The sequence below is a fragment of the Salvelinus namaycush genome, chromosome 8 (genome assembly GCF_016432855.1).
Source record: "Salvelinus namaycush isolate Seneca chromosome 8, SaNama_1.0, whole genome shotgun sequence".
Classification (NCBI taxonomy): domain Eukaryota; kingdom Metazoa; phylum Chordata; class Actinopteri; order Salmoniformes; family Salmonidae; genus Salvelinus; species Salvelinus namaycush.
In genome coordinates, this window is record NC_052314.1 from 52,942,987 (window position 1) to 52,966,754 (window position 23,768).

At 45.8% G+C, this 23,768-nt stretch overlaps 1 protein-coding gene across 1 annotated transcript in view; it reads left to right on the plus strand.

The window, feature by feature from the left end:
* The first annotated feature begins 12,952 nt into the window (after positions 1–12,952).
* LOC120051967 (double C2-like domain-containing protein beta) overlaps positions 12,953–23,768 on the plus strand; it is a 46,229-nt gene continuing 35,413 nt past the window's right edge. The window contains exons 1-4 of the mRNA XM_038998844.1: positions 12,953–13,015; positions 15,236–15,692; positions 18,294–18,373; positions 19,546–19,620. Of these exons, the coding sequence (XP_038854772.1) occupies positions 15,254–15,692; positions 18,294–18,373; positions 19,546–19,620 (594 nt within the window). The 5' untranslated portion in view covers positions 12,953–13,015; positions 15,236–15,253. The remainder of the gene's footprint in view (positions 13,016–15,235; positions 15,693–18,293; positions 18,374–19,545; positions 19,621–23,768) is intronic.

Sequence of the window (23,768 nt, forward strand, 5' to 3'; positions counted from 1 at the left end):
CTCCCTTCATCCCGTTCTCCCTCCATCCCTCCATACTGCACATGTCCACTGCCCAGCCTCTGGGCCATGCTTCCCCCCTGCGCTCTACTCGTTTATTTATGGAAATATGCTGATGGGGCTAACATAGGTTTAGAACAAAATACGCCAGATTACAAGGAAAAAGAGGGAGGGAGAGAACAAAAGAGTGAGCGCGTGGAAGGCAAAAGATGGGGTGGGAAGGAAGAGCGAAAGAGAGTGTACTATTAATCATTGACCTGTCATTTATCCTAAAAAGCAAGCAACCATTCATCATGGACAGTGAAGAAACAAGAAAAAAAGAGTTGAAAAAGAGAGAGAGGAAAAGTATAAAAGTGTGTCACGAGGTTGGCAGTATGTAATTGGGTCAGTTGCAAATAAAAGTGGCTGAGTTAGTGCTGAGTTTGACTTGGAGGTCGACACCACATCATCCCCAGCATGAGACTAATTGAATGCCCGGAGAGATGAGGATAGAGGGATTTGAGGCGAACCCCAAACATCCCTTCCTCCCACGGATGCCACACTCAGCTCTTCAAACCGATCCCTTACTACGTAGGCCCACTACATCACTCAAAATGTAATGCTAATCTTCTCCCTCCATAATACAACGTGGCACGGTAATGATAAGGCCACCGAATACCACAGGGTTCTTGATCAAGGCTAAAGCTCCAGCAAACGAGAACAGTCACAAAAGTGAGAGGGGGGGAAAAAAATCATATTTTTTGCTTAAATCCTCGGGGGAATGCGTCTGTCAATCTGTCATGAGGCATGTTATTTCACCGTTGTTCTACACCGCTGGCTTCGCTGTCACAAATGTAACAGAAACAGAAAACTTGCTTGATGAAAGAAAAAAAGAGAGAGAGAGAGAAAAGTGCCGTGTCTGGTCGTTCCTCTGCCAGTCAGAGTTAAGGACAATTCACTGGTCGGGTTAATAGAATCTGTCTCTGTCAGAGGAGGTGCGTGTAGAGGGGGTGTAGGGAGTGAGAGAGCGAGGGAGAGAGAGAGGGAAAAGATAAGTGCCCAAGGGACTCAGTGAGGGGACACTGAGACATCGACTGAACACCACCGCTCGCAAGGCGGCCAATGATCCTTCCCCTTAGGCTGAGCAGCAAAGTAGAACACAACACAGCAACAGAGAATACCTCAGACACTGAGGTCCTGTCACGTTTACTCCCGGTCCCTCTCTCATCATCACGCACACCTGCCACTATCGTTACACGCACCTGCGCCTCATGACACTCACCTGGACTTCATTACCTTCCTGATTACCTCCCCTGTATCTGTCACTCCTCTTGGTTCTTTCCTCAGGCGTTATTGACTCTGTTTCTGTTTCATGTCTGTATGCTTTTCGATTTTCTTGACTTGTACTCTGTTCTATGTATTATTAAATTTGCACTCCCTGTACTTGCTTTCTGACTCTCAGCATACACTTTACAGAATAACTCCTCACCAATGGGAAGCAACAAGAGTTTCTTTTTTTTACTGGTGACGTCAGGTCCAAGTCCCGCTGCCGAAGCAACCGGGGTTGCCTCAGCTGGCTCGTCAGGCTTCCATGCCTCAGCTGGCTCGTCAGGCTTCCATGCCTCAGCTGGCTCGTCAGGCTTCCATGCCTCAGCTGGCTCGTCAGGCTTCCATGCCTCAGCTGGCTCGTCAGGCTTCCATGCCTCAGCTGGCTCGGCAGGCTCCCATGCCTTAGCCGGCTAATCAGGTTCCCGCACCTCAGCCGGCTCTACAGGTTCCCGCCGGTTTTATACTTTCAGTAGAAAACTGGGTGTTCCATGACGTCGTGTAATGTCTGTGCTCACGGGGGGCGTGGCCACTGACTGATCATAAGTTACTATGGAAAACAATTCTCATTTAGAAGACCAACATCACATTACATCTTTACAAAAGTAATCCTGTACTCAATCATTTATTTGATACACCATTCAGATGCAAACCCCATCATTGAGAAGTGTATACAAACAAAGAAACAGTCATGTGTGTCTCCTGTCCTTCATGAGGTCACCAAATGAAACAAACTCGATATGACTGTTCCTTAAGTGTTCACGGACCATTTCAACTGGTTGGAATACAGAAATATTGTTACATTATTCAACCTTTTGAGGTTACCGTACTGCAAAGTCTTTCTCTGTGTTAACAAAGTGATTCTCAACTTTCATTTTGCCAGAGAGGGGAAAGGAGTTTCGGTATTTACGACCGTCATAAACCTATGGTGGGAGAGAGAGAGAGAGAGAGGAGAGGCTATGATCCTCACCCAAAAGGGGCACGTCATGACAGCCGGCTCTACAAGTTCCCGCGCCTTACCCGGCTCTACAGGTTCTCACGCCTCAGCAGAAGTGACCGGCCCTCTCCTGGTCCTCGGGACCGTCCCTCTGGCCAGTGTCGTCCGGCAGCTGGAGCCATACATCAGGGAGGGGGTACTGTCACGTTTACTCCCGCTCCCTCTCTCCGACGCTCGATGTCGCCAGGTGTCTCATCATTACGTACACCTGCCACCCCCATTACGCACATCTGCGCCTCATGACACTCACCTGGACTCCATCAACTTCTTGATTACCACCTCTATATCTGTCACTCCAATTGGTTCTGTCCTCAGGCGTTATTGACTCTGTTTCTGTTTCATGTCTGTAGCCTTTTCTTGTTTTGTACTCTCTTCTATTTATTATTACATTTGCACTCCCTGTACTTGCTTCCCGACTCCCAGCGTACACGTTACAGGTCCAACATATTAGTAGACCTGCCTTGAGATTCTCAGTGGTTGTAAACACAAACAATAGAGCAATATTTCACACCTCTGGGTTTATAATCAGGTATCAAAGCAGTAGGCCTAACCTATATCGTGTACATTCCCATATTTCAAAAGTATTGATTCATTGTTACACACTTCAGCTGTAGTATACTGCACCTTCCAAATCCAAAAGACAAAGGGAAGAGAGATGATAAACTGAACTGAACAGAGACTGTTCAACCAGAGACGGCTCTCAACTAAGCTCAATTAACCTCAATCAGCCAGCATAGTTACATTGAAACAATGCAGAGAAAAACAATGGGCTACAGCAAAACTCTGAATTCAACTAAGCACCACTTCGATGCTGTTGGCAAACCCCTGGGAGATGAAACCAATGTACTGTATTCACAGTACACTTAAAAATTCCACCAAACACTGTATGACATCACCGGTCTGGCCTTGTACTTCTAACAGGAGTAGGAAAAAGTGTATATTCGGACCGAGATAAGACAAAGTACATTTTCGAAGGGCGAGTCAACATGCGCCGAATACAACAGGTGTACACCTTACAGTGAAATGCTTACTTACAAGCCACTAAACAACAATGCAGTCGAAAAAATATGAATAAGAAATAAAATGAACAAGTAATTAAAGAGCAGCAGTATAATAACAATAGCGAGACTTTATACGGGGGTACCGGTACAGAGTCAATGTGCGGGGCACCGGTTAATCGAGGTAATATGTACATGTAGGTAGGGTTATTTAAGTGACTATGCACACGTAATGACAGAGAGTAGCAGCGGCGTAAAAGAGGGGGGTGGGCAATGGAAATAGTCTGGGAAGCCATTTGATTAGATGTTCAGGAGTGTTATGGCTTGGGGGTAGAAGCTGTTTAGAAGCCTCTTGGACCTAGACTTGGCACTCTGCGGTAGCAGAGAGAACAGTCTATGACTAAGGTGGCTGGAGTCTTTGACAATTTTTAGGGCCTTCCTCTGACACCACCTGGTATAGAGGTCCTGGATGGTAGGGTCCTGGATGGCACTACCATCTGTAGTGTCTTGCGGTCGGAGGCCGAGCAGTTGCCATACCAGGCAGTGATGCAACCAGTCAGGATGCTCTCGATGTTGCAGCTGTAGAACCTTTTGAGGATCTCAGGACCCATGCCAAATCTTTTCAGTCTCTTGAGGGGGAATAGTTTTTGTCGTGCCCTCTTCGTGACTGTCTTGGTGTGCTTGGACCATGTTAGTTTGTTGGTGATGTGGACACCAAGGAACTTGAAGCTCTCAACCTGCTCCACTGCAGCCCTGTCAATGAGAATGGGGGTGTGCTCGGTCCTCCTTTTCCTGTAGTCCACAATTATCCCCTTTGTCTTGATCACATTGAGGGAGAGGTTGTTATCCTGGCACCACACGGCCAGGTCTCTGACCTCCTCCCTATAGGCTGTCTCGTCGTTGTCGGTGATCAGGCCTACCACTGTTGTGTCATCGGCAAACCTAATGATAGTGTTGGAGTCGTGCCTGGCCGTGCAGTCATGAAGGACATGAGGTGCGACTCGCTCTGTCCCAATTGTGAGATTCATGCGATTTCCCTCCCTCTGAGTCAAACAGGGAAATATTTGATTTCGACACTATGTAAAATGTAAATAGAGGCGGACTTTATCTCGCCGCTATGGTAATGTGGTGCTGAGAGGCTGGGAAAGTTCAGTGCTGTATTTTCTAATAGAGGGGCAGCTGCCTCTTTGTACTGAGGTAATGGGAGAAGATAATCTCAACATGCAGTGGGACTGAGAATTCTCTCTCTCAACCTCTCTCTCTCTCAACCTCTCTCTCAACCTCTCTCTCTCTCAACCTCTCTCTCTCTCAACCTCTCTCAACCCCTCTCTCTCTCAACCTCTCTCAACCCCTCTCTCTCTCAACCTCTCTCAACCCCTCTCTCTCTCAACCTCTCTCAACCCCTCTCTCTCTCAACCTCTCTCTCTCAACCTCTCTCAACCTCTCTCAACCTCTCTCTCTCAACCTCTCTCTCTCGACCTCTCTCTCTCAACCTCTCTCTCTCAACCTCTCTCTCTCAACCTCTCTCAACCTCTCTCTCTCAACCTCTCTCTCTCAACCTCTCTCTCAACCTCTCTCTCTCTCTCTCTCTCTCTCTCTCTCTCTCTCTCTCTCTCTCTCTCTCTCTCTCTCTCTCTCTCTCTCTCTCTCTCTCTCTCTCTCTCTCAATTCAATTCAATTCAATTCAATTCAATTCAAGGGGCTTTATTGGCATGGGAAACATATGTTGACATTGCCAAAGCAAGTGAGGTAGATATTATACAAAAGTGAAATAAACAATACAAATTAACAGTAAACATTACACATACAGAAGTTTCAAAACAATAAAGACATTACAAATGTTATATTATATATATACAGTGTTGTAACAATGTACAAATGGTTAAAGCACACAAGTTAAAATAAATAAGCATAAATATGGGTTGTATTTACAATGGTGTTTGTTCTTCACTGGTTGCCCTTTTCTTGTGGCAACAGGTCACAAATCTTGCTGCTGTGATGGCACACTGTGGAATTTCTCCCAGTAGATATGGGAGTTTATCAAAATTGGATTTGTTTTCAAATTCTTTGTGGATCTGTGTAATCTGAGGGAAATATGTCTCTCTAATATGGTCATACATTGGGCAGGAGGTTAGGAAGTGCAGCTCAGTTTCCACCTCATTTTGTGGGCAGTGTGCACATAGCCTGTCTTCTCTTGAGAGCCATGTCTGCCTACGGCGGCCTTTCTCAATAGCAAGGCTATGCTCACTGAGTCTGTACATAGTCAAAGCTTTCCTTAAGTTTGGGTCAGTCACAGTGGTCAGGTATTCTGCCACTGTGTACTCTCTGTTTAGGGCCAAATAGCATTCTAGTTTGCTCTGTTTTTTTGTTAATTCTTTCCAATGTGTCAAGTAATTATCTTTTGTTTTCTCATGATTTGGTTGGGTCTAATTGTGCTGTTGTCCTGGGGCTCTGTGGGGTGTGTTTGTGTTTGTGAACAGAGCCCTAGGACCAGCTTGCTTAGGGGACTCTTCTCCAGGTTCATCTCTCTGTAGGTGATGGCTTTGTTATGGAAGGTTTGGGAATCGCTTCCTTTTAGGTGGTTGTAGAATTTAACGGCTCTTTTCTGGATTTTGATAATTAGTGGGTATCGGCCTAATTCTGCTCTGCATGCATTATTTGGTGTTCTACGTTGTACACGGAGGATATTTTTGCAGAATTCTGCATGCAGAGTCTCAATTTGGTGTTTGTCCCATTTTGTGAAATCTTGGTTGGTGAGCGGACCCCAGACCTCACAACCATAAAGGGCAATGGGCTCTATGGCTGATTCAAGTATTTTTAGCCAGATCCTAATTGGTATGTTGAAATTTATGTTCCTTTTGATGGCATAGAAGGCCCTTCTTGCCTTGTCTCTCAGATCGTTCACAGCTTTGTGGAAGTTACCTGTGGTGCTGATGTTTAGGCCGAGGTATGTATAGTTTTTTGTGTGCTCTAGGGCAACGGTGTCTAGATGGAATTTGTGGTCCTGGTGACTGGACCTTTTTTGGAACACCATTATTTTGGTCTTACTGAGATTTACTATCAGGGCCCAGGTCTGACAGAATCTGTGCAGAAGATCTAGGTGCTGCTGTAGGCCCTCCTTGGTTGGTGACAGAAGCACCAGATCATCAGCAAACAGTAGACATTTGACTTCGGATTCTAGTAGGGTGAGACCGGGTGCTGCAGACTGTTCTAGTGCCCGTGCCAATTCGTTGATATATATGTTGAAGAGGGTTGGGCTTAAGCTGCATCCCTGTCTCACCCCACGACCCTGTGTGAAGAAATGTGTGTGTTTTTTGCCAATTTTAACCGCACACTTGTTGTTTGTGTACATGGATTTTATAATGTCGTATGTTTTACCCCCAACACCACTTTCCATCAATTTGTATAGCAGACCCTCATGCCAAATTGAGTCGAAGGCTTTTTTGAAATCAACAAAGCATGAGAAGACTTTGCCTTTGTTTTGGTTTGTTTGGTTGTCAATTAGGGTGTGTAGGGTGAATACATGGTCTGTTGTACGGTAATTTGGTAAAAAGCCAATTTGACATTTGCTCAGTACATTGTTTTCATTGAGGAAATGTACGAGTCTGCTGTTAATGATAATGCAGAGGATTTTCCCAAGGTTACTGTTGACGCATATTCCACGGTAGTTATTGGGGTCAAATTTGTCTCCACTTTTGTGGATTGGGGTGATCAGTCCTTGGTTCCAAATATTGGGGAAGATGCCAGAGCTAAGGACGATGTTAAAGAGTTTTAGTATAGTTTTAGTATATCTCTCTCTCTCTCTCTCTCTCTCTCTCTCTCTCTCTCTCTCTCTCTCTCTCTCTCTCTCTCTCTCTCTCTCTCTCTCTCTCTCTCTCTCTCTCTCTCTCTTAATTCAATTCAATTCAATTCAATTCAATTCAAAAGGGGCATGGGAAACGTGTTTACATTGCCAAAGCAGCCGCTTGGTCTCTCTCTCTCTCTCTTGGGTTCTTTCTCTCACCGTCTTTTTTTCCCTTTCACTCGCCCCTCCTTCTCTCCTCTTCTTTCTGTCTGTCTTTTTGTCTGTATGTCTTTCTCTCTTTTGTCTAACTTTTGCCATTTTTCCTCTCTCTCTCTCTCCCTCTCTCTCTCGTTCTCCCTCTCTCGTTGTTTTTCTCTGCTTCGTTGGATTGTAATAGGCCCGTACACCACTCTCTCCTGTTTCAGATGACTTCCTCCCTGAAAATCCAGTTGATTACCTGCACTAATCACCTCATGAACCGCACCAGACCACTGTCTAAAATATCAATCTGATACCTCATGTTTACCCCGCGGGAGCGATCAATACCCAGCGCCAGCCATTCTCCAGACTTCATTCCTCAAGCCCAATTGATTACATTTCATCCACTGCGCTGAGCATGGGGAGAGAGACAAATCTATGTGCTCCGTATAGGTCATTGTTAAATGGAGGCTGGCGTCAATACAGACTGGATCCAACTCTCCTCTTCTTTTTTTATTCTTACCCATAGTCGCCCATGGCACCGTTCGACTGCGGAGCTTTGGAGCCAAAATGGCGGTTGTGCCATTGTTGAATTAGGGCGCTTCCTCTAGTGACCTCCTGAAATTGCCGTAAGCTTTGTTAGAATGTTTCTATTGAACGGCTAGCGATTGAGCCTAGCTGCCACTAGTGGGAGGGCTACAGCCCTGGAGGAGGTCATTACACAGACTCCAGCATTAAGGCTTGCATCGTATTATAATGAATATCCCAGCGGTGCCCTTATTCACTTCACTGCCACTCATGGATTTAAGAAAAATCGACTGCTTTAAGAAATATTATGTAATCTCTGGCACCATTCCAATGCTTTTCAATCCACAAGGGGAGTACAAAAGTGAACACATCAGGGAGAAATAGCTTATCGAGAATCGGATCGCAAGACTGATATCTAGGTGTCAAAAAGTGTGTATCTGGGGCAGGAGTACCGAGCGTCTCTCGAGCAGCTTTTTCTCAAGGTTAATGGTTTGGGTAACTGGTGGGGGTTGCCAACCCTCCCGGTTTGGTGTCTCCCGGAATCCCCATTCATCTCGCTTTCTCTAATTAGGCCTATACTTGCATTCTAGTTGTTGGTCAGTGGGGTTGCATTTTACCTGCGACACTGCCAACCTCTCATGGAATCCCCAAGCTTTTCCGGGTGATTTTCATAATGCCCCGAATGAAATTCAGAACTGAAATGTAAACAGTGTGTTCCGTACATCTAGTCCTGTCTGTGTCCACCCCATCCTCAAATAAGGTCAAAAGGACCAACTCCAATGATCATAAAACAGCACCCATCACTCTACCTCAACACACTCTCTCTACCTCAACACATATCCCTCCCTCCCTCCCTCCCTCCCTCCCTCCCTCCCTCCCTCCCTCCCTCCCATGACATAAAACATTAATAACAGCGAACTCCATGACTCTGCCGCCGTTCAGCCATGACCCGAGACGTGTCAAGAGCGCATACAGCTCAGAGCGTACATCTCGCGGCTGGCGGTCATGTGAAAAGGGTCGAGACTCGAAGCAGACACGGAGCGGTGTGCGGCCGTAGAAAAAGATAACATTCTCTGGTGACGCCCAGCACTCTGACAGCAGGAGCCCGAGGCGGCGAGGTAGTCGTCTACCCAACAGGCTGTGTGAACGCAGTCTGTCACATATAAACTCCAGGGACGGGTGGCTCTAGTTCTGAAATTATATAGCACTCCGAGATAACATGAGCCTGTCGTCTTGTCTCGCTACTGGAGCACAATCAGGGCTCGGGCTGAGGGAATGGGTTTCACACAACTTGTGATTGGATGGAAATGTCATGGTCATGGCTTGACGCTAGAGTCCTATTTCTAACTGCTAAAAAACAATGTCAGAAGAACGGGGACTATGCTATGGTATTAGCCTCATAGAATTCAACCCCATTGGTAACCTGGTATCAAACAGTATGCTATTTAACGGTGCCTCTTTCAATGAGCCCCAAAACAAGCAAAAATAGCAAGGCGTAATAGCTAGGCGCAATAACCATGTAATGAACATGTTATGAAGGGCTTTTAAAAGTGGATACCGAGTAAACAGTTCACTGGAAAAAAATCTGTAGAAAGCGTGACCGATTACCTCACAAATGATAGCAAGTCCAGAGGCACGTTAACGCACACGGAGAATCGATCTTCTCTTTCAATTTGACCATGCGTTCCGTTGATTGGCTAGCCAAGTTTTCCTCGTCAGAAGAAACATGAAAAGGGAGACGTTTATCTATCGCGAGAGATCAAATCAAATCAAGTTTATTTTATATAGCCCTTCGTACATCAGCTAATATCTCGAAGTGCTGTACAGAAACCCAACCTAAAACCCCAAACAGCAAGCAATGCAGGTGTAGAAGCACGGTGGCTAGGAAAAACTCCCTAGAAAGGCCAAAACCTAGGAAGAAACCTAGAGAGGAACCAGGCTATGAGGGGTGGCCAGTCCTCTTCTGGCTGTGCCGGGTGGAGATTATAACAGAACATGGCCAAGATGTTCAAAATGTTCATAAATGACAAGCATGGTCAAATAATAATCAGGAATAAATGTCAGTTGGCTTTTCATAGCCGATCATTAAGAGTTGAAAACAGCAGGTCTGGGACAGGTAGGGGTTCCATAACCGCAGACAGAACAGTTGAAACTGGAACAGCAGCAAGACCAGGTGGACTGGGGACAGCAAGGAGTCATCATGCCCGGTAGTCCTGACATATGGTCCTAGGGCTCAGGTCCTCCGAGAGAGAGAAAGAAAGAGAGAAGGAGAGAATTAGAGAGAGCATACTTAAATTCACACAGGACACTGGATAAGACAGGAGAAGTACTCCAGATATAACCAACTGACCCTAGCCCCCCGACACAAACTACTGCAGCATAAATACTGGAGGCTGAGACAGGAGGGGTCAGGAGACACTGTGGCCCCATCCGATGATACCCCCGGACAGGGCCAAACAGGAAGGATATAACCCCACCCACTTTGCCAAAGCACAGCCCCCGCACCACTAGAGGGATATCTTCACGTGTATCCTGGCTTTATATAATCCAGGCAACACTTTATTAATGTCCATACCCCTGTCTCCCTTTAACCAGCCTGTCATGTGACAGTATCGAAGAGCATTTCCTATAATCTATCATATGGAATGTGTTTTTGCCTTTGTACTGCTCTAACTCTTTCTTTGTTATTTCTTTCTTTACCCACGTCCTGTATATGACTCAAATCATTTGAAGTGTATTCTCTTTATGACTTCTTTATGCCTCTCAATTTCTCATTCTCTTTCAATTTCCCTGTTGCTCATTCTCGTCTCTCTCTCTCTCTCTCTCTTTCCCTCTCTCTCTCTCTCTCTCTCTCTCTCTCTCTCTCTCTCTCTCTCTCTCTCTCTCTCTCTCTCTCTCTCTCTCTCTCTCTCTCTCTCTCTCTCCCCCCTCCCTCCCTCCCTCCCTCCCTCTCTCCCTCTCTCCCTCTCTCATTAACTTTTGAAGTATCCCTGATACCGATGAACCCAAATCCATTGACTGTATGGAGCATTAAGAGATTAGTGGAACACAGATCGTGATGGATTGAACAAGGATGGCGCCCATCAAAGAAGCTGATCTAAGAAAGTGGCTGTTCGTCAAATCCGTCACGATTTATGTGGTCCACAACATGGTTACAAAAATCGGATTTGGATATATTTGGCTGTTTTCGCTGTTTAGAAGTTGAAACTCCCGTTTAGAATAACCTTGGAGGATAGCTGGCCATATACTGTAGAAATCGATGGTGGTCGTCAGTCAATTTTTAACTGTAATGCAGTTTCTTGGTGATGACGACGTCAACATGTATTGTGGTTGACATCAATACTAGCATTATACTCAGATTTTACCTCAACATAGTGTGAAATCCACATGTAGACAACAACCTAAATGTAGACTGATTGAGATGGCCTGCAATGAGGCGATTCTGGCTCTATCCACCACATGGGAACCGTGTTTCCGTGGCGTTTCCATCGTTATGGATGAAGTCTTACCTTATTTATTCGTTGAATTCTGTCTATTAGAAGGTGCCAGCAAAGGGCAATGGAATTTCTCTCTCTCTCTCTCTAAGGGATATTATTAACTTTTGAAGCATCCCTGACACTGATTAATCCCAATTCATTGCCTGTATGGATGGCTGCGATGGGTTGAAATGTGTCAGGTAGCCTCGAGGTTAGAGCGTTGGGTCAGTCACCAAATGGTAGCTGGTTCAAATACTGGAGCCGACAAGGTGAAAAATCTGTCGCTGTGCCCTTGAGCAAGGCACTTCACCTTAATTGCCCCAGGAGCGCTGTACAATGGTGACCCTGGCCGTGACCCCACTCCCTGCGGGTGTCTCAGGGGGAGTTGGGGATATGGTGACCCTGGCTGTGAACTCACTCCCTGCGGGTGTCTCAGGGGGAGTTGGGATATGGTGACCCTGGCTGTGACCCCACTCTCTGCCGGTGTCTCAGGGGGAGTTGGGGATATGGTGACCCTGGCCGTGACCCCACTCCCTGCGGGTGTCTCAGGGGGAGTTGGGATATGGTGACCCTGGCTGTGACCCCACTCCCTGCGGGTGTCTCAGGGGGAGTTGGGGATATGGTGACCCTGGCCGTGACCCCACTCCCTGCGGGTGTCTCAGGGGGAGTTGGGATGTGGTGACCCTGGCTGTGACCCCACTCCCTGCGGGTGTCTCAGGGGGAGTTGGGGATATGGTGACCCTGGCCGTGACCCCTCTCCCTGCGGGTGTCTCAGGGGGAGTTGGGGATATGGTGACCCTGGCCGTGACCCCACTCCCTGCCGGTGTCTCAGGGGGAGTTGGGGATATGGTGACCCTGGCCGTGACCCCACTCCCTGCGGGTGTCTCAGGGGGAGTTGGGGATATGGTGACCCTGGCTGTAACCCCACTCCCTGCGGGTGTCTCAGGGGGAGTTGGGGATATGGTGACCCTGGCCGTGACCCCACTCCCTGCGGGTGTCTCAGGGGGAGTTGGGGATATGGTGACCCTGGCCGTGACCCCACTCCCTGCGGGTGTCTCAGGGGGAGTTGGGGATATGGTGACCCTGGCCGTGACCCCACTCCCTGCGGGTGTCTCGGGGGGAGTTGGGGATATGGTGACCCTGGCCGTGACCCCACTCCCTGCGGGTGTCTCAGGGGGAGTTGGGGATATGGTGACCCTGGCCGTGACCCCACTCCCTGCGGGTGTCTCAGGGGGAGTTGGGGATATGGTGACCCTGGCCGTGACCCCACTCCCTGCGGGTGTCTCAGGGGGAGATGGGATATGCAACAAAACACATTTCCATTACACGCTTGTGTGTTACAGCACAAATATAAACACCCCCCAATAATAATAATTATTATTATATTGAAATGTGCCAGCAAAGGGCAATGAAATGTCAATCCCCCCCCCCCCCCCCCCTTCTGTTTAGTTAAATACCCTCGCTGCGGAGCCACTGAGTGACAGTACAATGTACATGGTTGTACACGTTGTGCGCGCACAACCGACTGTGAGAGAATTTAACTAGAAACGTCACAACCAAGTGAAAGGGAGGGACAGGGGAGGAGAGAGAGAGAGCAGGAGAGAGAGAGAGAGAGGGGAAGGATATATTGAGTCAAAGCAGCTCTGCTTGCTCCTCAGTGTTGTGAGAGAAGAGACAGAGGACGTGTGAGAAGACAAGATGGAGCGCTGGAACAGATGAAGACTGTCACTGGGTACGTGTCTCCGCCTGTCTGTATGTCTCTGACTGTCTGTGTGAATGACTGACTGTGTCTGTATGTGCATATGTGAGTGAACGTGTGTGTCTGTGTGTGCATGTGTGAGTGAATGAGTGTGCGCGTGAATGCTGAAGAAGCTGTAAGTCAGACAGTTTGAGTTTAGGCGATGCCTGTGTGTAAGTCTGACTTGGTGAGAGCGCGTGTGTGTCTGACGGTCTGTGTGCGTTTGTGAAAGAGTAAGTGCGTGTGTCTCTTCAAGAAGCTGTAAGTCACACAGTTTCTTCTCTCTCTGTGTAGTTCTGACTGAGTAAGAGCGTGTGTGCATAATTCATGTTAGAGTGGGTGCATGCGAGAGTGTACAGGTATGCTGTGCGTACAGCCAGTGAGTATGAGTTTGGGTTTCCTGAAGGAAAGACAAAGAAGTGTTGCTGTGGTAAAATGTGGGCTTTTAATTGAACCATGTCTAACATTGATGAACGATTCTGGACTGCATTCGGGTGCTAGCTTAATTTGAGGCAAAACAAATGGTTTATTATCTGTCTGTGTGTCTGCTCATTTATATGTTTCTGTGTGTGTCTCTGTGTGTTTGTCTTGAGCACAGGAGGTTGGTGGCACCTTTATTGGGGAGGACGGGCTCGTGGTAATGGCTGGAGCGGAATTAGTGGTCGTATTAAGTAAATGCCATTCCATTTACTCTGTTCCAGACATTATTATGAACTGTCCTCCCATCAGCAGCCATCCACTGGTCTTGAGTGTGTGTGTGTCTTGAGTGTGTCTTGAGTGTGTGTGTGTGTGTGTGTGTGTGTGTGTGTGTGTGTGTGTGTGTGTGTGTGTGTGTGTGTGTGTGTGTGTGTGTGTGTGTGTGTGTGTCAGTGGAGGCTTCTAAAAGGAGAACGAAGTGAATGGAATGGCATCAAACACATGGAAACCATATGTTAGATGTATTTGATACCATTCCACTGATTCCGCTCCATTCATTACCACGGGCCCGATCTCTCCAATTAAGGTGCCACCAACCTCCTGTGGTGTGTGTGTGTGTGTGGTGTGTATGTGTGTGTGTGTGTGTGTGTGTGTGTGTGTGTGTGTGTGTGTGTGTGTGTGTGTGTGTGTGTGTGTGTGTGTGTGTGTGTGTGTGGCTCCTGATTAGACAGGTAGCCCAATTCTGATCTTTTTCCCACTAATTGGTCTTTTAACCAATCAGATCTTTTTAAGAGTTGATCTGAATGGTAAAAAAAAACAATTAGTGAAGAAAAAAAAATCTGAATTGGGCTGCCTGTCTAAACGTAGCCTGTGTGTCACACTGTGTGTGTACCTGTAGGCTAAGTACACAGCAACATTTATAGCAATGTTTTGTATGGAATAGAACGTGATCTAATTTCAATAGCCAGTAGTGTAGTCTTTCAGCAATTACAATTTACACTAGGACAGAGGTATTAAAGGATAATGAAAGGAGAGGTACTATAATTAAATATCCTCAATAAACAATGGGATGATTTCCATTTCAGTTACAGTTTACCATTGATCGTTATGTAGAAGACGATTGTTCATTTCGTAGGTGACAGCCATTGTCTAGACTGGAGAATAAGACTTCTAGCACTGTTATGTAAATATTGAGGACAAGGTGGAGCGCTCGAGAGAGAGAGAGAGAGAGAGAGAGAGAGAGATGTTGAGAGAGAGAGAGAGAGAGAGAGACGCGGAAAGAGTGCAAGAGAGAAAGATGAGGGAGAGAGAGATGTAGAGAGAGAGGGAGAAAGAGAGAGAGATGCAGGGATTATCTTGTATAGTAGAGGTATAAATAACAGTAAATGGAGAGAGATCAATTGAGTAGGACGATACACTGTCAAACATGATCTGATATAGTAGCAAGTAGTGACTGGAAAGTCAATTGCGATATTGGGAATAGCTTACGTCAGCTCAGGTACTTGAAGAAGAGCGTTATGTACTGTAGGAGCGGGAGGGAGAGGGAGGGACTAAAGGAGGCAAAAGAACCAGGAAGTGAGATATACTCGATAAAGTGAGTGATACTATCGCTTTGTCTCCCACACTTCCTTCCTTTCCTCCCCTCTCATTCACATCTCCTTCTCTATTTCTCTCTCTCTCTTCATCTCATCTCATCTCCATCCCCACCCCCCACTACACACACACGTACGCGCACACACACACACACAAACACACATCTACCTACCTAACTACCCACACACTCACGCCTACCCACAGTCCCATCCGGCGGTCCACATGAGCGTATCGAAACCTCCTCCACCCCACTCCCACTTCGCCCCCCCACCCGACTCTTCCACCTCCTCCCATCTCTCCATCCCTCCTTCCTCCTCCACCCCATCCTCCCCCGCACCTTCTCGTGCCACCTCCTCTGCTCCCAGATCTCTCCCTCCGCCCTCTCCGGTCAAGATCTCCATGCAGGAGCACTTTGCTATCAACGTGTGTCCCGGGCCCATCATGCCTATCCCGCAGATCTCTGACTTCTTCCCGCGCTTCCACGACTTTCCCATGACGCCGCCCCCGCCCCGGGAGAAGAAGATCCTGAAGGAACCGGATTTCGGATTGAACAATGGAGGGGAGACGGACGGAGAGAATAAGGAGAAGGAGAGGAAACCCATCGAGGTGGACCGGGGGGAAAGGCAAGAAGGGGCGGATTCGGACGACGATGATGATGAAAGTGAGTGGGGGGGTTGGTGGAGGGGTCAGGGTTCAGCAGTTAGGGAAAGGAAGGCCTTTGGGTCAAGTTTGGTGTGTGTGTGTGAATCTATTTCGAAACATTCTAGCGCCAACGCAAACATTCTCAATAAAGATGCCATATCCTCAATTCATCTCAATGTTTACAATAATGAAGAACATTGCTTGGTAACACGTCATTAGCCAGGGTTTTAAAGAAAGATAAGTGGGCTAAATGTTCCTTCTCACATCTCCAACAACATCCAATTAATATCACAGAAATCTGTGTTTTGATCCAAGTACATTTCAACGGATTGAGCAATACACAAGCACAAATGAACAGTGTTTTATGGGTATATGAGGACGCAGAAGAGAAAGGATTGGAAATGGAGAACTCTCATTTGAGAATATTTGACAATTTGTACAAAATATTCCACACAACGCATTCGCAACACATTCGCAACACATTCACAACACATTCACAACACATTCACAACACATTCACAACACATTCACAACACATCCACAACCATTGCACACTACCTTCTGGATGTATTCTAGCCACAACTGTTGTGGAAAAGTTTTTTTTCTGTGCATACTCTCATCAAATATATACAGTGGCTTCAGAAAGTATTCATACCACCTGATTTATTCCACATTTTGTTGTGTAACAGTAAAATGGATTCAAAATGATTTAACTAAAAAAAGAATCTCACCCATCTACACACATCACCACGTAATGACAAAGTGAAAACAATTTTTTTTGCAAATTTATCGAAAATTAAATACAGAAATATCTACCTTACATAAGTATTCACAGCCCTGAGTTAATACATTGTAGAAGCATCTTTGGCAGCTATTACAGCTGTGCCTTCCTGGGTAAGTCTCTAAGAGCTTTGCACACCTGGATTGTACAATATTCTTTAGATTCTTCAAGCTCTGTCAAGTTGGTTGTTGAAAATTCCTAGACAGCCATTTTCAAGTCTTGCCATAGATTTTCAAGACGATTTAAGTCAAAACTGTCACTAGGCCACTCAGAAACATTCAATGTCGTTTGGTAAGCAACTCCATTGTATATTTAGCCTTGTGTTTTAGGTTATTGTCCTGATGAAAGGTCAATTCATCTCCCAGTGTCTGGTGGAAAGCTGAATGATCAAGGTTTTCCTCTAAGATTTTGCCATTACGTTTTTTTTTATTCTGAAAAACCCCCTATTCCTTAACAATTACAACAATACCCATAACATGATTCAGCTACCACTATGCTTGAAAATACAGAGAGTGGTACGCTATCTTTGTAGTGACTGGGTGCATTGATTCACCATTCAAAGTGTAATTAATATCTTATTATGTGACTTGTTAAGCACATTTTTACTCCCAAACTTATTTAGGCTTGCCATAATTAAGGGGTTGAATACTTCTTGCCTCAAGACATTTCAGCGTTTCATTTTTAATTAGTTTGTAAAAATGTCCAAAAACATAATTCCACTTTGATATTGTAGGGTATTGTGTGTAGGCCAGTGACACAAATCCCAGTGTAATACATTTAAAATGAAGGCTGTAACACAAGAAAATGTCTAAAAACTCAAGGGTTGTGAATACTTTCTGAAGGTACTGTCTGTTGTACTACACTCATTTTGACAATTGTGTACATCCGTTGGTCAAATTGTGTAAAGATGTAGTCAGTGTGGCTTGTGTTGTATTTGTTTGTCTTTCTGAATGTCATTATGGGTTTAACTGTGGGTGTTGGAATGAGGCTAGTTAATGTACTTCCAGTTGTGAAGTCATATATTCATGCGTTTTTCTCTGAGTGCGTGTGTGTGTGTTCTCTTTGAGTGTGTTTCTATGTGCCTGTACGAGTATGTGCATCACAGTCCATGTGTGCACAGCTGTCAAATTGTGTATGTCCTTGCATGTCTACGCACATAAACTCGATGGGGTCCTTGCGGTGATTTATGTAAATAAATGTGTATCCTAGTTAATCACCGAAAACAAACTCGTGCCTCAATATTCTCGCGGTCCAATCCCGACTCTCGAAGTCGCCGTTTGTTTATGTCAAAACCAGTTTCTGGGTACATTTCTCAGTGTCGGCTGACACTGCGTGTGTTTAAGGGAAGTAATTGTGAGTTTGAGCGTCTTCGCCATCATCATTGTCTCGCGTTCGATGTCGCTAGACTCGCTCCAAGCTTCGCCGACAGAGGGGAACACACACAACACACACACACAGTGCGTGATTTATTTAGCTGTGTCAGAGTAATGTGATTCAGCCCTCAAGCTTATTTTCTCTCCACTCATGGCGAGTAATAAAAACAAGGCATGTTTTTTAAGAGAGTGTCAGGAAAATAAGCTTCAGTGTATCCCGCTTCCAGAATTGTGCAGGAGGCTGGAGTTACTGGTGTTTGTGTTTGGGGGGGTGGGGGGTAGAAGGTATGCGTGTGTGTCTTGTGTTTATTCTTATGTGCATTCATCGGTGTGGCCATCTGTGCATGAATATGTGTTTATGTGCATTCAATTCATTTATACACACTTTTATTCAGGCTGTATTCACGGCCAGGTCCAAACCAACGGCCAATAATGGACCGTCTGAATGAATTGTTCTGTTTTACAGCTTATTTGGGCACCCTGGAGTTCACCCTGCTCTTTGATCACGAGAACAACTGTCTACACTGTACAATCCACAAGGCCAAGGTAAGAAACTCAACACTATACACCCTATACAGACTATTCTAAACAAGACTCCACTTACACCCCAGGCATAAGCTAAGCCGTGTCCCCTCCACACAAAGCGTCCAGAATCAAAGTGCAGTCAGCTTAAGCGCTATCCAATCCACTGCAAGCCTTCGGTTAGCGTTGCGGCGTCGAAAGCCACTCCACATATCTTTTCCACGGAGACAGGCTTAGCTCTAACCCAGAACATCGAGCCAAGTCATGAAGACAATGGCGCTTGCCTAGAAAACCCGGGAACTCTACTCAGTGAGAGAGAACCGAGGTTTATCTCTTGACAATGAGGCAGAGTTAAGTATTGATGCGATCCGGGCTAGAGAGATCGATTTGGCATTCAGTCCACACCAGGCAAACATATTATATACACCCCTTATGGGTATTATGGTAGATGTGAAGCTGAGATGCACCCATTCAATAATATACACAGAATAAACATGTGTTCCAAATGTTACCCCATTCCCTATTGACCAGCGCTATATGGGTCCTCTTCAAAGTAGTGCACTCCATAGCGAATATGGTGCTATTTGGGATCCAGCCGTAATCCTGTGCCTTCCTACTAGGACATTTCGGGGAGTTGCTATCATTTGTCCTTTTTTGGGAGGCGATTGACTGTGTTCATACCCAGATAAGCACCCCAACCCAATGAAAATCATTGGTAGTGCTGGCACACCTTACATATAAACAGACTAGCTTGAGAAATGATGAACTTAGAATGAAAACGATTTGAGTAGAATGGCATGCGACACAATAGACAAAACAAGAGTAGAGTTGAACAGCAAAGGACATAATGTTCTTTGTCATGCCCTGACCTTGTCTGGCTTACAGCCTGTATTGTATGACTGTATGCCGTGTGTATGATAGCTAAACCTTGACCAAGTATGTTCTGTGCCTGTGTGTGTGTGTGTTCTGTGTGTGTGTGTGTGTGTGTGTGTGTGTGTGTGTGTGTGTGTGTGTGTCTGTGTGTGTGTGTGTGTGTGTGTGTGTGTGTGTGTGTGTGTGTGTGTGTGTGTGTGTGTGTGTGTGTGTGTGTCTGTGTGTGTGTGTGTGTGTGTGTGTGTGTGTGTGTGTGTGTGTGTGTGTGTGTGTGTCTCACTGTGTATGTGCGTCTGTGACCATGCCTGTGTGTGTCTCCACAGGGACTAAAGGCCATGGACTCCAACGGACTGGCCGATCCATACGTCAAGCTCCACCTCCTGCCTGGAGCAAGCAAGGTCACTACAACCTTCCTATCCCTCATCAGCTTCCATATTAGTGGGACCCAGTGGGTTAGTCGCGTGCCTGTTTCTTTCCACTGAAACAGCCTCACAGTGAAGTGCTAAATGGTCTCACCTAAACCACCATAACGTATCGAACAGACGGGAGAGTGCTTGCTGACGCTGGCGATAGCACGGCACTTAAGAGTCATAGAAATTATTGCCATACTTTCACGGACATAGTACATTTAAAAATAAATCCATTTTGAAATTAATCCAGTTGCATATATTCTGGATAACGTGTTGAGTTTTGAGTGCGTCTCTGCTGTTTAGTGGACAGACAATACCACCTGTGATTTTGGCCTAAGCACTGGGCTTAATCAGGGTTTTCCATAAGCGCCGGCTGTCGGCTCAACAGTCGATTACAGACTCATTGTCAACTGACTACTTTTTCCAACTAACTAGGCTTCTTTTCATTGAAACGTTTCAATTCGCTAGTCAGAAACGTCTCTATAGACTTCTGCTAGAATGCATCGTCTAGTGATCTATTGATAGGACATGCGCCTGTCAGTCACAAAGTGAGTGAATACAGGGAAACACCGCTGGTTGGCTGCAGTCAAAGTTTGGGAGAAGAGTAAAATCTCTAAATTCCAAAGCCAGATTTAACAGCAGTTAAAGTAATGAGTGAAAAATGTAAAGTGGCATGTGTCCCAGTAGCGTCCTTAGCTTAGCCAGCAGCCATTTTCCGGCAAATAGGAAAAGGTAATGGAAAGTACAGGTAGACAGGTGGGATCCTGTTCCTGTTGTATCCAATGGAAGAGGAGGTGTTTAATCCCTGGGTCCTTAGCTTAGTGATGAACTTGGAGGGCATTATGGTGTTGAACGCAGAGCTGTAGTCAATGAACAGCATTCTCACGTAGGTGTTCCTTTTGTCCACGTGGGAAAGGGCAGTGTGGATAGAGATTGCATTATCTGTGGACCTGTTGGGACGTTATCCGAATTGGAGTGGGTCCAGGGTGCCTGATGTTGGTGTTGATGTGAGCCATGACCAGCCTTTCAAAGCATTTCATGGCTATATGAGTGCTATGTACATTGGCGTTCTTGGGCACAGGGACTATGGTGGTCAGCTTGAAACATGTAGGTATTACAGATCGGTGAAGACACTTGCCAGCTAGTCAGCGCATGCTCTGAGTATGCATCCTGGTAATCCGTCTGCGGCCTTGTGAAGGTTAACCTGTTTAAAGGTCTTACTCAAATTGACTACGGAGAGTGTGATCACACAGTAATCCGGAACAGCTGGTGCTCTCATGCATGGTTCAGTGTTGCCTGCCTCGAAGCGAGCATAGAAGGCATTTAGCTCGTCTAGTAGGCTTGCGTTACTGTGCAGCTCACGGCCGGGTTTCCCTTTGTAATCCGTGATAGTTTGCAAGTCATGCCACATTGACGAGCATCAGAGCCGGTGTAGTAGGATTCGATCTTAGTCATGTAATGACATTTTGCCTGTTAGTGTTCTGCTTCTTGAAAGCGGCTGCTCTAGCCTTTAGTTAAGTGCAGATGTTGCCTGTAATCCATGGCTTCTGGATGGGATATGTACATACTGTGGCAACCTGGGAGCCAGCAGGAAGCTACAAAGGAAGGAGCAGGACCTTGGTCATCTCCAGAGGGCTAAAGAGGCCAAGGTGAGTCAGCACCATGGACAGATCTAAAAGCACCAGCTGGGGCTGGTGATTCAACACCAATACTACCCAGTCCAGGTGCTGCAACCAATTGGCATCTGGAATTGGTCCCACTTGTCCGTCATTACCCCAAATGGGTATAAACAGAGGTGCAGTCACTCGGGCGCTTGGGCAGACAGGCAGAGGGTACGCCTAGACCTTAGAAGAACCCGAAGAAGAGGACTCATTCCCTGGAAGCACGCCACCCGGCGCAAGTTGAGAGCAAGAATTGAAACCCCAGACTCATCGCTCTCTCTCTCTTTTGTTGTTCATTACCACAGGCGGTCTGAGGAGACAGACACAGAGCGACCCACCCGTTACCTGAGGCCTTTTAGTTGTTTTTCTACCCTCCCCGTTCCCCCCCAACCTTTATTAAAGAACAGCTTTTGTTTGAGCACCGCAAAACGGTCTCCCGCTGTCTTATTTTATTGTGAGTTTCACCTCTGACTCCCCTGAGCTGCCACGGTCACTGTGGGGACAACCTCATCGATGCACTTATTAATGAAGCCGGTGACTGATGTGGTAAACTCCATCATATAAATCCAGGCACATATTCCAGTCTGTGCTAGCAAAACAGTCCTGTAGCTTAGCACCGCTTCATCGGACCACTTCCGTATTGAGTATGTCACTGGTACTTCTCGTTTGACTTTTTTGCTTGTAAGCAGGAATTAGGAGGATAGAGTCATAGTCAGATTGTCCAAATGGAGGGCGAGCTTTGTATGCGTTTCTGTGTGTGGAGTAAAGGTGATCTAGACTTGTGTCTCTAGTTGCACAGGTGACGTGCTGGTAGAAATTAGGTAAAACGGGTTTCAGTTTACCCGCATTAAAATCCGCCTCTCGATTAGTATTTTCTTGTTTGCTTACGGCCCTATACAACTAGTTCAGTGCAGTCCTAGTGCCTGTATTGGTTTGTGGTGGTAAATAGACAGCTAGTCTCTTGGTAAATAGTATGGTCTACAGCAGGGATCATCAACTAGATTCAGTCGTGGGAAGATTTTTTTCTTGGGGGCCGGAAAATAATTACAAATAATTTGTAGGACTGCAAATTGACCGCAAGATGCCCAAACAGATATAATGTTTGACAAAATCATGATAATTTCAAACCTTGCTTACATTTGTATGCAATCACGTGTCTCTCTATTATGCGTGGGATTACTTGGAAACAGATGTCTTAAATTAAAATCACTTGGAGCTGATTTCCTGGTGTTTTCACAGTCTTTTATGTCCAACAATAAAAAATAAAAAAATTAAAAAAAAAGAACAAGTATTTGGGTCTACAGCTTATCATGAGGTATTTTAACTCAGGTGAGCAGAACCTCGAGACTTCCTTAATATTACAGATTGCGCAGTTATTTTGTTGTTAACAAAGAGTCACAGCTCCCCCCCCCCAACCTTACCTGACGCTGCCTTGCGGTCTTGACGATGCATATAAAAACCAGCTAGATGTATATCATCCATGTCCTTGTTCAGCCACAACTCCGAGAAACATAGGATATTACAGTTCTTCCGGTCCCGTTGATAGGATAGTCTCGATCAGAGCTTGTCCAGTTTATTCTCCAGTGATTGTATGTTCACCAGTAGAACTCGGGGTAGGGGTAGATTATTTATTCGCCAACGTAGTTTCGTCAGGGTGCCCACACTTTGGCCTCTCTAACGCCGCCTTTTCCTCTTCTGAGTCTCTGCGATCAGGGCTTAGTCCGGGGTGAGCAGTATGTCCTGAGCAGCTTATTCGAAGTAGAAATATTCATCCAAATATCAAAGGATAGTGATCGTTGTTTTCGGTCATAGGAAAGTATGGCGGAAACATTGTCGGTAAACGGGAACCGGATCGCATCGGTGAGATAGCCGTTCATTTGGCTACCTAATTTGCATACAGGTAGTCTATTACTGCTTTCTGGCGATTATCTGCAGATATATTATGTTGAATCCTCACTGCAGGAACAATAGGTAGTGGAGAGAGACTCATTCTGTTCCAAAATATGACAAAAGAAAAGAGATTATAGAAGGTTATTAAAGCTAATGTCATGATACTTATTGCTATTGCTATGTATTTATGTTTAGTAAATTCATAATGTTGTTTCTTATCTCATTACCACACTTAGCTCTACGTATGAGCAAGTGCCTATTCGGTCAGCACTTTCAAAATGGACTGTAAGAGAAGTTTAGCAAGATGTTGAGGCCTAAACTATACTATTCTTTGTTGAGAGAGAGAGAGAGAGAAAAGAGAGAGAGAGAGAGGAGAGAGATGAGAGAGAGAGAGAGAGAGAGAGAGAGAGAGAGAGAGAGAGAGAGAGAGAGAGAGAGAGAGAGAGAGAGAGAGAGAGAGAGAGAGAGAGAGAGAGAGAGAGAGCTGTTAGCATACCATTTGAAGTATTTTATTATGTGGTCTTAAAAGGAAGGAAAATACTATCAGGAGGCTCCACTTTTACAGACAATATACTGACACAAAGA